General features: G+C 36.7%; 1 protein-coding gene and 1 pseudogene across 1 annotated transcript; both read right to left on the bottom strand.

Annotated features, from left to right (window-relative positions):
• Positions 1–526: 526 nt before the first annotated feature.
• LOC120182305 (probable serine/threonine-protein kinase SIS8) lies at positions 527–7,413 on the bottom strand. The gene is made up of 13 exons (XM_039187295.1): positions 6,940–7,413; positions 5,611–6,051; positions 5,342–5,445; positions 3,987–5,017; positions 3,354–3,394; positions 2,932–3,000; positions 2,718–2,818; positions 2,176–2,254; positions 1,967–2,065; positions 1,760–1,828; positions 1,594–1,643; positions 1,329–1,505; positions 527–971 (listed from the first exon to the last, which is right to left on the bottom strand). Exons 1-13 carry the CDS (start codon positions 7,339–7,341, stop codon positions 866–868), a joined length of 2,769 nt encoding a protein of 922 aa, XP_039043226.1. The 5' UTR covers positions 7,342–7,413; the 3' UTR covers positions 527–865.
• A 1,778-nt stretch (positions 7,414–9,191) lies between these two features.
• On the bottom strand, positions 9,192–14,054 carry LOC120182291 (annotated as a pseudogene).
• Between the last annotated feature and the right edge of the window lie 225 nt (positions 14,055–14,279).

Here is a 14,279-nt window from a genome sequence, read left to right as displayed (position 1 = left end):
GGGATATATCAACTGTCCCAGTTCCTTATTGTGAGAGAGGTTCAGCTTTTCTAAAGTTTTCAAGCTTGAACAAGAATATCAGCTGTCTTAGATGATTTCAAGAAAGATCGCATACTCGTACCTGAGTTGCCTTTCCTAGTTCTGAGGGTCCTCTAATTTCTATTTTTAGTTTGATAAAACTTTCTTTTACGAGTATATATATACAATTAATAAAACCCATTTGCTTTTCTTTCTAAACTCGTGGCTAGGAATATTTTTAGGTTACATTTATTCTCATGGGACTGATTTTCTCGTTTCCTTTCATTTTCACCTTTCATTTTTCTTTTTCCAAGTTGCAATCAAAACACCATCAAAGTCAATAATTGAATTCAAATTAAAAAAACAAAAACAAAATCAAAATAAACTTTAGACCAAATCCATACCTAACGTATTTAAATATTTAAATCTGAAACCTACACCTTACTATAATAAGATTAGCATAATTAATATAATATTTATTTTTAAATTCGATGAATAAAAAGATACATGTAAACAAGTATGTATTTATTTTTCTTTTTTCTTTGTTTTTATCCTTTTTGGCAACTTTCTTACACTTGACAAAGGCCTCTACCTATTCATGATACTAAAACACAGATTTTCACGTGCTATCCTCCATTTTGCTTTACTTTATAGAGGACTGGATCCACTCTATCTTTAGGATTGGGTAAATGTGCTGATCCCCCACTTCGAATGAGCCAACACTTTCCCCGGCTCCTAACTCTAACTTTCTTTGCCCTTTAAAATTTTTTAAAAAATCTGGCTGCCTCGGTCTTCGACCAACGAAAACAGCTAATCAAGTACTTATTGCACATCACTGTATACCTTATCATTCTATAACTTCATTTGTCCCGTTTTTCCTTTCGATGTACAGATGTTGAAGTCGCCGTAGACGGAACATGAGCTGTGCAAATGATGGTCGTAGGTGTGGCTCCCTGGCACAAAGGAAACGGGAAAAAAGAGGATTAATGCAAAATTTTCAACATGGCAGACCGTTGACAACAATGGGCTCATTAGAATCGTCATTGTTGGTACTATACACGGAATGACGAGGAATGACTAAACTATACAAGCTGGCTACGACGGCTATTGGGAGGTTCGTTGTTACAGCATTTTGACTTGATGCATGCAAAACACTACCATCTTTTCAGATGCTTATATGGTTGCCCAAGAAACGAGAGACCAATTGAACATTCAAAATAATTTAGTTGGAAGCAAAGATCCATGAAAACGATTTTATAATCATTCTCGTTATATAGAAAAAAATGAGACATGAATAGCATCAAACTCACGTTTGCCAACAATCACGAATGATCTGTGCAACCATTGGATCAATGCCTTCGGGGATTTCTAGACGCTTATTTTGGAATCCAACAGCTCCGACAACTTGCATTGGATTCAAACCTTTCCAGGGAATGCATAAAGTAGCCAATTCCCATAATATCACACCGAAACTGTACACATCACATCTACAGCAAAACCGGTCTATTCGTATAAGAAACATAATAGATATGTCAAAGAGTAAAAACGTTCTATTTCACAATTAAAGCGACTTACTTCTCATTGGCCGGCTCATTCCTTAAAATTTCCGGTGCCATCCATTCAGGCTGCAGTTCAACAGCAAACTTTTACTTCAAGAAAAGGATATGATGGATTTGGATAATCAGGAAAGCAAGACAAAACAAAAAAGTGAACATCAAGGATTATCATTTAGTAATATTACCGTTCCAGCAGTAGACTTTGAGGATAGGAAAGTATGATGCTTCATGCGTGACAACCCAAAATCACAGACCTGAACAGAGAAGCAAATCGTGAAAAAGAATTCGAAAGGCACCTTTCAGCAGAAAATAAAGCAATCTGTTAAAGTTGCTTAAATAACCTACAAGCAAAATCAAGATGTTTGGACAGAATTTAGTTTTGAGATAAGAACCTTTACGACCCAGTTCTTGTCAACAAGGAGGTTTGGTGTTTTCAAATCTCGATGCACTATAGTAGTATTGCTTGTGTGCAAATAATTCATTCCTTTTGCCTGCAAACGACAAAAAAGCTCCACTTTAACTATTTGAAAACACATGCAGGGAGAAGCGAGAAAGGAAGAGGGAGAGTGGGGAAAGTAATTTATGCACTTGTGGTTCATACCACATCAAGAGCCATTCGGATTCTTCTTTTCTCATTGAGTTGGATATTGGATCGATGCAGCAGCTTATACAAACTTCCCCTGCATAAAGAGGGAAGGGCAAGAAGAAACTAAGACAGGATGACCAACCTTGTCATTTTGAATTAATCAATTTCTCAATATAAACCAGATCAAAATAGAGAGTTTCAGAATTTTATCTGAATATAAATGAAAACTCAAACCTAGAGAAGGATTCATCATTTTCATGCACAGAAAAGCACAAGATGCAAGCACCAAGTGCCATACATTGCAGTAAATGTATAAAAAACATGACATGAGGACAAAACATGAACAACATTCTGATCAGGACAGACTACAGAGTACAAGAATTAAGATTATTTTAAGGATTCATCCTTTAAAACTAGAAGGAAACCAACATTAAGTTCAAAATGGCAGCTACATAGCCCATGACAAATAAAAAAGAATGCAAACAAGGTTCATTTACTAATTATGAAAGATAAAAGAGTAAGAATATAACTATTTGGCTTGTACAAAGTAAATCAACCTGGGGAGAAACTCTGTCAGTATAGAGAAATTAGGGGAACGAGTAACAGCTCCCATGAAAAGAACAACATTTGGATGCCTCAACCTTAACATGATTTCAACCTGCACAAGGTAATCAAACACAGATGATCAATAAATCCATTCAGTTACACATAAAAGTTGAGCCAACAAACATGAGAAGAAATAAACATGTAGAAGTAACTTCCTGGACTCACTTCACATTTAAATTGAACCAATGCATCACCAGAGAAGTCTTGATCCAAAAACTTCTTCACGGCAACCTCCTGAAGAGAAAACAAAGACAATTGGACAAACATTCATAAAGTAAAGACCATTAGAAGACGTTAAAGAGAGGTTTGGAAAAAGCCATCAATCAATAAAATCATTATATAATGGAAACTGATGCTGATCTCTTCGTAGACTTGCTACAGCAGTCGGAGATTTTTGAGCTTTTACTCATTTCCTACTACAGAACTTGGCATAAACAATTTAAATTTCATGACTCGATGAAAGATTAATAACCTAGGGAAATTTTAGCATGTAACAGTAGCACTGTTACTGTGGTAACCATAACATCTAGTAGTATGCTACTTCTAAAAGTTCTATGAAATAAAATTTAGAAGCAAATGTAACTCACAGTGCCATTCCAATCTGCTCGGTAGACCTCACCATATGATCCTGCAAGGCAAGAATTTACTTACTATGGAAGTGTGCACTGGTAGAGAACAATCAAGTCATATTCAAGCAACTACTACATTCTATAACTGTAGATCCAATTAAACATGAATATAAAGAATTCAAACAACTAAGCTAGCTTCTCTTCTTAAATCAACAGCACCAAAAAGTAGGCATAACCTATTTCAGAAGCATCATTTGCAGCTACCCAATTCAGAAGACTTGCACAATCCTGTTCAGATAGAATATGAACCATACTGGATTGGCCTCTAGAAGTATGATAATTTGAATGCCAGTATAGGCGGACATACAGTATACTGATAAATGATAGGTTAAGCGGAGATTAGAGAGTAGGATGCACTGTCAAACAATTAATAGATCTTTTGCCGATTACATTCAGCTTTTCATACTGTATGTACGGCCACTATAAACAGAGAAACCAGGACATCCTGCCAGAATTTGTTTAATTGGATTACAAGCTGTATCACATTAATAATCGAAAAATGCTACTCAGAACTAAAACGAATAATGGAAAGCGGAGCGACGGACATGTATTAAAATGAACAAGACTTATTGCGCTATTATGAAACCTTACCAATACCAATGCGTTCACCAATTTGAAGATTCTCCCATGGAATTTCCCATTCTGAAACTTCTCTTAGCATAGGGTAAATCTTCTCACTGCAACCATTGCTAGCCAGAAGCAAATCACTATCTGTGGTTTCAATCAATTCCAATGCAGATTCTTTATTGAAACCAGTACCAGAAGTCCTCTGTATTAATTTCTCATCAATGGCCAAGACATTTCCTGGCTGTATTTGGCAAAAACCATTAGCAGAGAAGGAAGACTTACTAACTTGTATCCAATCATCAGCTGAATTACCACGAAGAAATCCCTCATTTGAAGCATCAGATGTAACATTAGTGTTTATCACATTAGTTTCTAACTCTCTTTGGTGCTTAGTCATTTGCTTTAGCCTCATATTAGAATTAATATTTTCTGAAGCCTCCATTACAGTGGATACAAGACAGTGTTCATTGCTTAACAAATTTGAATTACAGCTAGGAGCATCTACATTTGTCCCTTTCACTACTTGTTTGGGCATACTTTGTTCACTAAGATCATGAGAACTAATGTCTATGAACAAATCTGGAGGAGGTGATGCACCACTCTCCAGTAAAACTGCATGCAATTTCTGAGCAAACTCCGGGTCCTTTGCTGCACTAATAACATACTTTGAAACATTTTTAACCTTTCTCTTTTGGGCTGATGAAGGCTTTTCATGAATGCCAGAAAAGCTATCACTATAGTTAGGTGCTGAGGGAAGAAGCTTCCCAAACTCCTGCCCATATCTCTCAGCAACATCTCTTCTGGCAAGGTCCCTCCCTTCTTCATTTGTCTGAAAGCTCACAAATTCCGCTGCCCTCGTGACACCAATTTTAATTCCCATACTTAGAGCAGCTGAAACTGCCAAATTTTCAATTTCCTTGTCAAGTACCAAACACGAATCTCGAGAGACTTCATTAAAACCCCTTACATCCAGTGCAGACTTTAGGAGCTGACAGCTTGGTACTTCAGCAGGAATTAGTGTTCCAGGAGCACCCATCAGATCAATAATATATTCACTGCATTTTTTCAGATAATTGTACATCATCAAAACTTGTGCCAACACAAAATAAAAATTTTCACATTGACTAGACAACAAAACTGCATAAAGCAGAAGACAGGATGGCAATGAAAAGAATATATATAAAGACGTATGTGCATTTAGCATAAAGGGGGGAAATATCAGCCTAAAAACAGGGACGAACAATTTTTTTAACTTGTATGACAACACGTTGAGGAAATAATTCAAGAAAAAAGACCCCAATCTGCACAAATTCTAGAAATGCAATGGAGAGTTATTAGAATCACAGAAGAACTTCTAGATGTCAGCACGAGGAAACTACCTTCCATTGTTGATTTTAACCAAGTTCACAGCTCCATCATCTGTACCGGTGTAATAGCTCCCTTTGACAAGCATGCATGGAAGATTAATTCTATCAGCTAGAACCTAGAAGCAGAAGCAGGAAACAATTTCTCTTTAAAAATATCAACACATTGATCACTAGTGCAGGGTAAAATGTAAGAAGTGGCAGGATATTCTGACTAGCTAAAATGAAAAAACAGTCCTGTCATAGGCTAATTTTAACATTATGGAAATAAGATGATTTAAAACCTTAAACAGCAGGGCTCTGTGACGCGAAAGTCCAACATCAAGCCTTCCCAATGGAAGAATGATACTGTTAATAGAATTCTGTAACTCATAACTTCTCAAGGTCCACATTCTCAGCATTTCTTCAGCATCAGCTACTGGACCACCCATTCTGTAAACAACTATTTCTGCAATTTTCTGAATCAAGTCACTCAAAACCAGGCCATGGCCTAAAGCTCGGGACTGCACATATATGTTATACACTCTTTTCTCAAGCTCTTGCAATTCAGGATCAAGCAACCGGTTAACCAATATTACTTCATAATCAACCTTTTCTGACACTGATACTGCTTGGAGATCAACCAAAGATGGCATCTTTCCTTCCCGACCAAGCGTTGAGGCAATGCCATACACATCATAAAATCCATCCACAATTTTTTCATTATAGTTAACAACATTATAGTTCTGCAAATAGCACACAACATATGAATTAGTTTTCCCTTTTAAAAAGAAAAAGAAAGAAAAACAATTAATGGGTCCTAGCACTTGTCTCACTGAAGAAATGAGCAGGAACCTTTCAGCCTGTACAGCTAATCCAACTGAGGAAATCCATTTACTTTAATATTAAAAAACCATAATAAAAACTAACATCAACTAGTATCCGTATCCATATCAGCATTTCCTAAACAATATTCTACCAAAATAACTGAACCAGAAAAACAAAGTAGAATCGTAATAACAGGAAAGGCGGCACTAATGTTCTCTACTAATGAAACAAGAAATATACAGCTTCTCAAAGAAACATACATGTAAAGTTTATGGCTAAAGACGATAAGGGGAAAAATCTTTCCTAATTAGCCATAATTAAAAAGGACTCCGGCATTATATAGCAGAGTCAAAGATAAAAGGAAATTTTCAAATAATAGAAACACAACCCATAGATGACAAGTGACCAGCAAAACTTCAAGTAGTAAAAAGATGAGCAATTATTGGATAAAATGAATAAAAACCAAGAAGGATGTACCAATGATATATTTAATCAAACTTCAATTAATAGAAGTAGCAAGATTAATAAAGCTTGACATGCTAATCAAAACATCTGTAAACAGAAACAATTAAAAGAAATCTTTAACAATTGAGATTCTTATCAGACTCAATCCAAGAATAATGGAGAGTACAAAAGGAAAATAATAAGCATACTAGAAAACATGAAATGCGACCAAATCATATTAAAGGGGGAAAAGGCATGGGTATTAAAACCGATTCAAACAAGAACTGCAATCCCGATAACCTATAAATGAATAAAATAACAATATCTTTCAAATATATGTGTAACAAGAAAGAATATAGTACCCAATAACGAAGCGAGAATAACTCAATCAAAGCGTTGGCGTCGGGCACGGGGCCGGCGAGGCTAATTCTTTTAGCAGCGTCGATCTGAGCCGTCTCAGGATCCGAGGCACTGATCGCCAAAGCCAATTGCATCTGAAACTCTTCTTCCAATAAATTAAAATCCACCTCATCTCCAGCCTTCCGATTTCCCCCGACCAATTCAACGGCCCCGATTCTCCCCATTGCACCTGAACCAACCGAAGATGCCGAAGAAGAAGAAGACGTCGTCGTTCCTTGTCCCGTCACGTTCAGACTCGGACTCGGACTGGAGCTGATCACCGGCTGCGCCTCCGCCAATCGTTGGTGCTCATTTAAACCACCGCCGATGTGGAGTTTCCGCAAGAGATGCTTCATTTTCGGCATCGATCATCAACAACGACGTTTTTCCGGTCGCCGTTCCTTCTTTCGATTTTTTTTTCTTTATACTAATTCTTTTTTGAATTTTTTGGTGTTTTCGATATTTTGTATTGAATTCTATATGCAGACTTAACCTGCGCACTCTTCTCCGCCAACCTACCCGTAATTGACATGACTTTAAATTAACCGCTCACCCATTCCCTCCAATTCACACACACAAAATAATATTAATCAATTAATTAACTAATTCTACTTCTTCCATTACTTGTACTATTCTTATATTTTTTTAACTTTTCGCTATTAATGCTAATTAACTTTTTGGTCTAATTATCGTTTTAGTTTCACCACCGTGTTAAATTTTCAAATTTAATCTATTCATTTCAATTTAACATAATTTGATCCCTTGTTTTTATAATACATTGTCATGTTTAAATCAATAACACCATAAATTGTTTCCGTTAAATAAATAGTTTTAAATAACCTTAAACATTTGGCTAATGTATGAGTTTATTGTTAGTTGGATACGTATTATTTATTATATCATAGATTTATAAGAAAGATTTAAATTATAATTCGACTTGAATTACAATTCGAATATAGAAGTCAAACCACAACTTTTCCAAAAATCATTAACTTCGATTTAAAAGTTAAAAAGGATTATAATTAATTTATATATTATATTACATTATATTATATTATATTATATATATTATATTATATTATATTATATTATATTATATTATATTATATTATATAAGGTTCAGTCGAAGCTCGTTTCATTGATATAATATAAGGTTCAGTCGAAGCTCGTTTCATTGATATTAATATCCTATAAAAAATTACAACTTATTAAAAAATTAATAATTTTAAACATTAAATTCTATTATATCACATAAAATAGACAAACTCAAATAGAATAATATATATATTTTTTAATGTTTTTAACTTTTTTTTAAACAATCCATTCATGTTCACATAATTTACTTGCACTTGCATTTTCCTTTTGTTTATTTATTTATTTTTGCAAAAGAAGAGAGTTGAAGAATTATTAAATTTTAATTTAATTTAATTTAATTTAATTTAATTTTGTGACCGATACCCTTTGACCTATGAACCATCGATGGCTTGGCCAAAACAAATAAATTTTGTTCCAATAACTAATTAAAAATGAAGTTTAACGAACAAGGCTATTATTAAAAATAGAAAACAAGTTGGAAGTCGTAGTTTGTGATTTTGAGAATCATTTAAGAAGAAACCTTTTCTAATTGGTTGAAGCAATGTTTCATCCTTAAACTTTGTATTTTTTTTCTCAAATTGGTCCTTGAACTTTGTGGGTTCATATGAGTCTTTGAATTTATATTTTTTCCCTTTTTTCCGACGTTTCTTTATAAATTATGTCATGTCAACATAATGAAAAAAATTCAAGTTAAGGGACCAATGATGAATAAAAAATTTAGGGATCAAATTAAAAAAATTCCAAATTCATTGACTAAAAGATGCTTTTATCCCTTTGTAAAATATTGACTTTGGAAACAAGTCGGCGAAGAATTGCATGTGCCTCGAGGCTTGATAAGTTTGGTACCAATGTTACGTTTAGGGGGCGGCTAAACAAAATTATTAGTTAATTAATAAAATTTATTTATAGTTTAATTCAATTTTCAAAATCTATAATAAATATCAACATATATATAAATTCTTCAACACAAGAGAATATACACAAATTATTTGACCTAAAATAATTCATTACACTATTTTTATTTTAAAATTTTGGTTCAAAGAAGGGTATTTAAGTAATTTTTTCATATCAAATTGAGATTTGAACTGAACTCAAATGGTTCATGCTGGAATTGTTTCTGTACATGAACAATAACGAAATTGGAGCCCCTCTTTTATGGAAAAGAAGATGTTGGTTTCAATGGCAACATAGAGGAGGACTGGGCATTGGCTGCTGCCGCCTCTTCGACAATCTGCGATACCAGAAGAAGGGTGCAGATGACATTACGGTCGCCGTATACATTGTCAACGCGTCCTGGTAAGCAATGCAAAGAATTCGGTTGTAAGGATAAACACGTAGATTCATGCTCGACATAGTGATCCAATATTGTGCAGGAAAAACCAATTGAATATAGTAAATGTTACGAGAAAAAAAAGATTGAAAAGCAAATCGGTTACAAGACCATGACGAGGACGTTTTTTAACATACCTGTACTAGGCCAGAATTTAGCAGTTCGAAGCCAGGAAGCAGGGAAGGCGGCGTATTTGCGAGAGTATGGCTTCGTCCATGCATCTCCCATGAGCACTGACGGTGGATGAGGGGCTCCCTGCATGTGCATTATAAAGGTCATGAAAACCTATGCTTGCAGCAGTATACTTGTCAACTATAAAAGGGAAACGGAAATGGTTTCGGAACAAGCCATTCTCACCTTCAGAACATTGTTGTGGATATCGGCCTTTCCATTCTCGATTTCAGCAATTTCTTCCCTAATTGAAATAAGAGCATCGCAGAACCGATCCAGCTCAGCCTGCAATAGATATTGAATATGAGCACGAGATAGAAAGAAGAGGAATACAATATTGGTTAGACGTTGGTGAAATCATACCTTGCTTTCACTTTCAGTAGGTTCAATCATGAGCGTGCCTGGAACAGGCCACGACATTGTAGGAGCATGGAATCCGTAGTCCATAAGACGTTTGGCGACATCTTCAGGCTCTATTCTGGCGGTATTCTGCAGCGATGGTGGTTTGCAATCAGCCGCGGACTCAAACAAGAGAGTAAAGAAAAAGAAAGTTCGAAAATTTGTGTACTATAATTACCTTAAAACCTCTCAAGTCTATAATGAATTCATGAGCAACAGTTCCATTTACACCGCGGAAAAGAACAGGGTAGTGTTTCTGAAAAACACAAATCAACTATGATAAGAGGAAAATGAAAAAGTTGATGCTATCCTAGGAGCAATAACTCATAAACTCGAGCTTATAACAGTCACTAGACTACGATAAATACTGAATTTCTACAGATTATAAGCACAGAGTTTCAAAGAGAAACGACAGGTACCTCCAAGCGTTTTGCCATGTAGTTTGCATTCAGAATAGCTATCTTTGAAGCATCAGTGAGTCCCTTAGATCCCATCATGGCTATGTAAGTGTAAGATATCGGCAATATAAGTGCAGAGCCCCAAGGTGCAGCGGAAATGGTACCAAGAGGGTTTGATTCGTCGGGGGCCGGGATACCTCCCGTAGGTACCTACAATAGGTTTACGAAGAAATCAACGTTGGGTCGGATATATTTTGTGGCCGAAGAATCCACCACTAAATGCCATTTGCAATGTAATGTAAGCGGCAAATGGTAATAAAAAAGGCATTGCTAATAACATGACACGCTCAGAATTTGAGGCGCAGTTATGTCTAGGTTTAGTATAAGGCTGCTAACAATCCCAATGATAAGTAATGAAATCTGGCACAAACAAACCTTTCCAATGCAATTCTTTTTAAGGGAAACGTAAAGATGCATAAAACGAACATGAAAAATATGAAGAGAGTATATACCACAGGGTGTGAAGGCAAAAATGGTGCCAAATGCTTCTTGACACCAATAGGTCCCATGCCAGGTCCACCACCACCATGTGGAATGCAGAAGGTTTTGTGGAGATTCAGATGGCAAACATCTGCTCCGATAAAACCCGGACTAGTCAAACCGACCTGAGCATTCATGTTAGCCCCATCCATGTAAACTTGACCTCCATTGTCATGGATTATTTTACATATCTCATCGATCCCTTCTTCATACACTCCATGTGTTGAAGGATAAGTAACCTGAAATGGAAATAATAAGTCGGATTTGAATGAGCAATTTCCTGGACTTCGAAACAAATCGTAGCATTGAAATGAATCATTCATACCATAAGAGCAGACAACTTTTCCTTGTTCGCTTCAGCAGCTTTCCTTAGTTCTTCGATATTGATGTTACCCTTGGAATCGGTTCCAACAGGAACAATTTTCATTCCACACATAGCAGCACTTGCAGGATTTGTCCCGTGTGCTGAAACAGGTATGATACATACGTTCCGGTGATGGTCACCTCTTGACTGCAATATTCATCAAGAGTATGCATCAGCATAAATGAATAGAAGAATTGTATGAGTAAAAGAATCTCGTTTTCTTTCAGTGAAAAAGGATTATAAGCTACTTACTGTCACTTACCATATGATATGCACGGATAACCATTAGTCCAGCATACTCTCCAGCAGCACCGGCATTAGGTTGCAAAGAGAACGAGTCAAAGCCGGTGATGGTACATAATAGGTCACCCAAATTATTGAACATTTCCTAATAGAATAGAAAGCCATAATTCGTCAATAAACTAGAGATCTACGTTTACTCTTTACACCATGAGCTAAAAGGAAAATAAGTATCAATAAGGTCCAGGTGAAGAGATGTTCACGAATTAGCACCTGATAGCCCCGAGCCTGCTCCGGAGGTGCAAAAGGGTGGATATCAGTGAAACCAGGCCATGTCACGGGCATCATTTCAACAGTTGCATTGAGCTTCATTGTACAAGATCCCAATGGAATCATACTATGACACAATGAAAGATCCTTAGACTGTAACCTGTGAATGTATCGAAGCAACTCGTGTTCTGTGTGATACCTGAAAAGAAAACAAATCAAAGTTAGGGTAACACATTTGATTTGTTTGCTACAAGCAGCTCATCTTTTTATGATCGTTTCATACGTGTTAAATATTGAGTGTGTAAGATATGGGCTCTGTCGTTCTAGTCCGGAAGGAATTGCAGTCTCAACCTCAGGGTGCAAGAGATGCAGCAGTGAATGAGACCTGAAAGTTAGATTAAAGTTAAAAAGGCTAAGTAATACAAGTGTGAACGTTATTAATATCATGAAAAAGGTTATTAGCACTTACTGGTTTGCCACCGGAAAATACTTTGAAAAGCTTGTCGACGTCTTCCAAAGTAGTTGTTTCATCGAATGAAACAGTGATCTGCAAATCAACCAAGTCCCGGTAATCTTGCAATATATCATAATATTTCGATCAAAACAACCCATAGATACAATCACACTCACGGTTTTGGCATCGACAACCCGAAGATTAATCCCACTCATGTAAGCAGCATCAGCAATTGAGTGGGCATTAGCACATGTAACCTTCACAGTATCAAAGAAGGGCAGGCCCTGGACTTCCACGGTGCCGTGTTTTTTCAGTCCCGAAGCAAACACCCCAGCAAGACCATGAACACGTTGTGCAATGGCTTTTAGGCCCTCGGGTCCATGATAAACAGCATACATAGCAGCCATGTTTGCAAGTAATGCCTAGATAAAAACAATATACCAAATCAAACAAAGACAAGACCAATTCATTCAAATACAAAGAGGAATATGTATTATGAACATTAATTACACATTTAAAAATGAGTCTCTTACTTGAGCTGTGCAGATGTTACTGGTAGCTTTATCCCTGCGAATATGTTGCTCCCTCGTTTGCATTGCCATACGCAAAGCAGGCTTCTCCGAAGAATCAACACTAACACCGATGATTCTTCCTGGCATCAACCTCTTATACTCTTGGGAAGTAGCCAAAAACGCAGCATGAGGGCCACCGTACCCATCGGCACACCAAACCTCTGAGCCGAGCCAACTACAATATCAGCTCCGAGTTCACCCGGGGGCTTCAACACTGTCAATGCCAACAAATCGGTTGCCATGACGACCTTAACACCTTGAGCATGAGCATTTTTAACAAACTCCTCATAGTCCAAAATCTCACCCTCGGTTCCCGGATACTGAACCAAAACCCCACAAACATCACCAGAGCTGTAATCAATATACTTAAGATCTGCAGTAACCACTTTAAGATCGAAACCACCAGCTCTAGTCTTACAAATATCGATCGTCTGAGGGTGACAATTATTAGCAATGATGAAAGTCTTTTTCTTCCCTTTCAGTATGTTGTTACACATGGCCATAGTCTGAGGGTGACATAGGCAAACCAGTGAGATCGGTAATCATCGTCTGGTAATTAAGCAAAGACTCAAGCCTCCCTTGAGATATCTCGGCTTGGTAAGGCGTGTACTGAGTGTACCAAGCCGGATTCTCCATTATGTTCCTCAAAATCACAGGGGGAACATGAGTGTTGTAATACCCCATGCCAATGAAAGACTTGAAAACCTTGTTCTTTGATTCCAAATATTTCATGTGTGCAATCATTTGGCTCTCGGTTAACCCTCCATCAAACTTTGAAAACTTCATGGAATCTATACGTATAGCTTTAGGCACGGTTGCATCAATAAGGGAATCAAGGCTATCAAATCCACAAGATTCAGCCATTTTGGCCTGCTCTTCAGGGGTGGCGGAGTTATGGCGGCGGGGGAACGTATCACTCGGTTTCAATGCATCAACAGATATGGATCGAATTTGTGACCCGAATTTGTTTGAAACATTCCTAGCATCTAACAAATCTGATCTTTTGTAAACTTTAGAACCAAATGGTGACAGTGAAGACACATACCTTGAAGGAGTGTACAAAACATGTGACCTAGAGCTCATTCCACCATTGTGTGATTGCTTGGCTTCATTAACCAAGCGTTTTAGGATTCCCTTGTTAGCCAACCTTCTTGCCCTCTCCATGAAAGAGTCCTGTTGGCAATGTAAATGCAAGGAAGAAGAAAGAAAGAAAGAAACTTGGGGTGGTTGAGAAAAAGGAGAAAACAAAAGCTGTTTAATTTTTATTTCATGAGAGAGAGAGAGAGGAAGTGGGTTGGTGGATTTTTTCTGTAAATTATAATTAATATATATATATATATATATTATGGTTGTGCACTTCTGCTTAAATAATCAAAATGTATCTGAAAATCATAAAAAAGTTTATTTTTTTTGGGAAAATTATGAATTTTGTGGGCTTCAAGATGTATGCTGGTGGATGATGGATGACTC

This window comes from Hibiscus syriacus, unplaced genomic scaffold (genome assembly GCF_006381635.1).
Source record: "Hibiscus syriacus cultivar Baekdansim isolate YM2019G1 unplaced genomic scaffold, ASM638163v2 tig00112636_pilon, whole genome shotgun sequence".
NCBI classification, from domain to species: Eukaryota; Viridiplantae; Streptophyta; class Magnoliopsida; order Malvales; family Malvaceae; genus Hibiscus; species Hibiscus syriacus.
The sequence above is the reverse complement of the archived record's forward strand: the minus strand, read 5'-3'. Positions and strand labels throughout refer to the sequence as shown.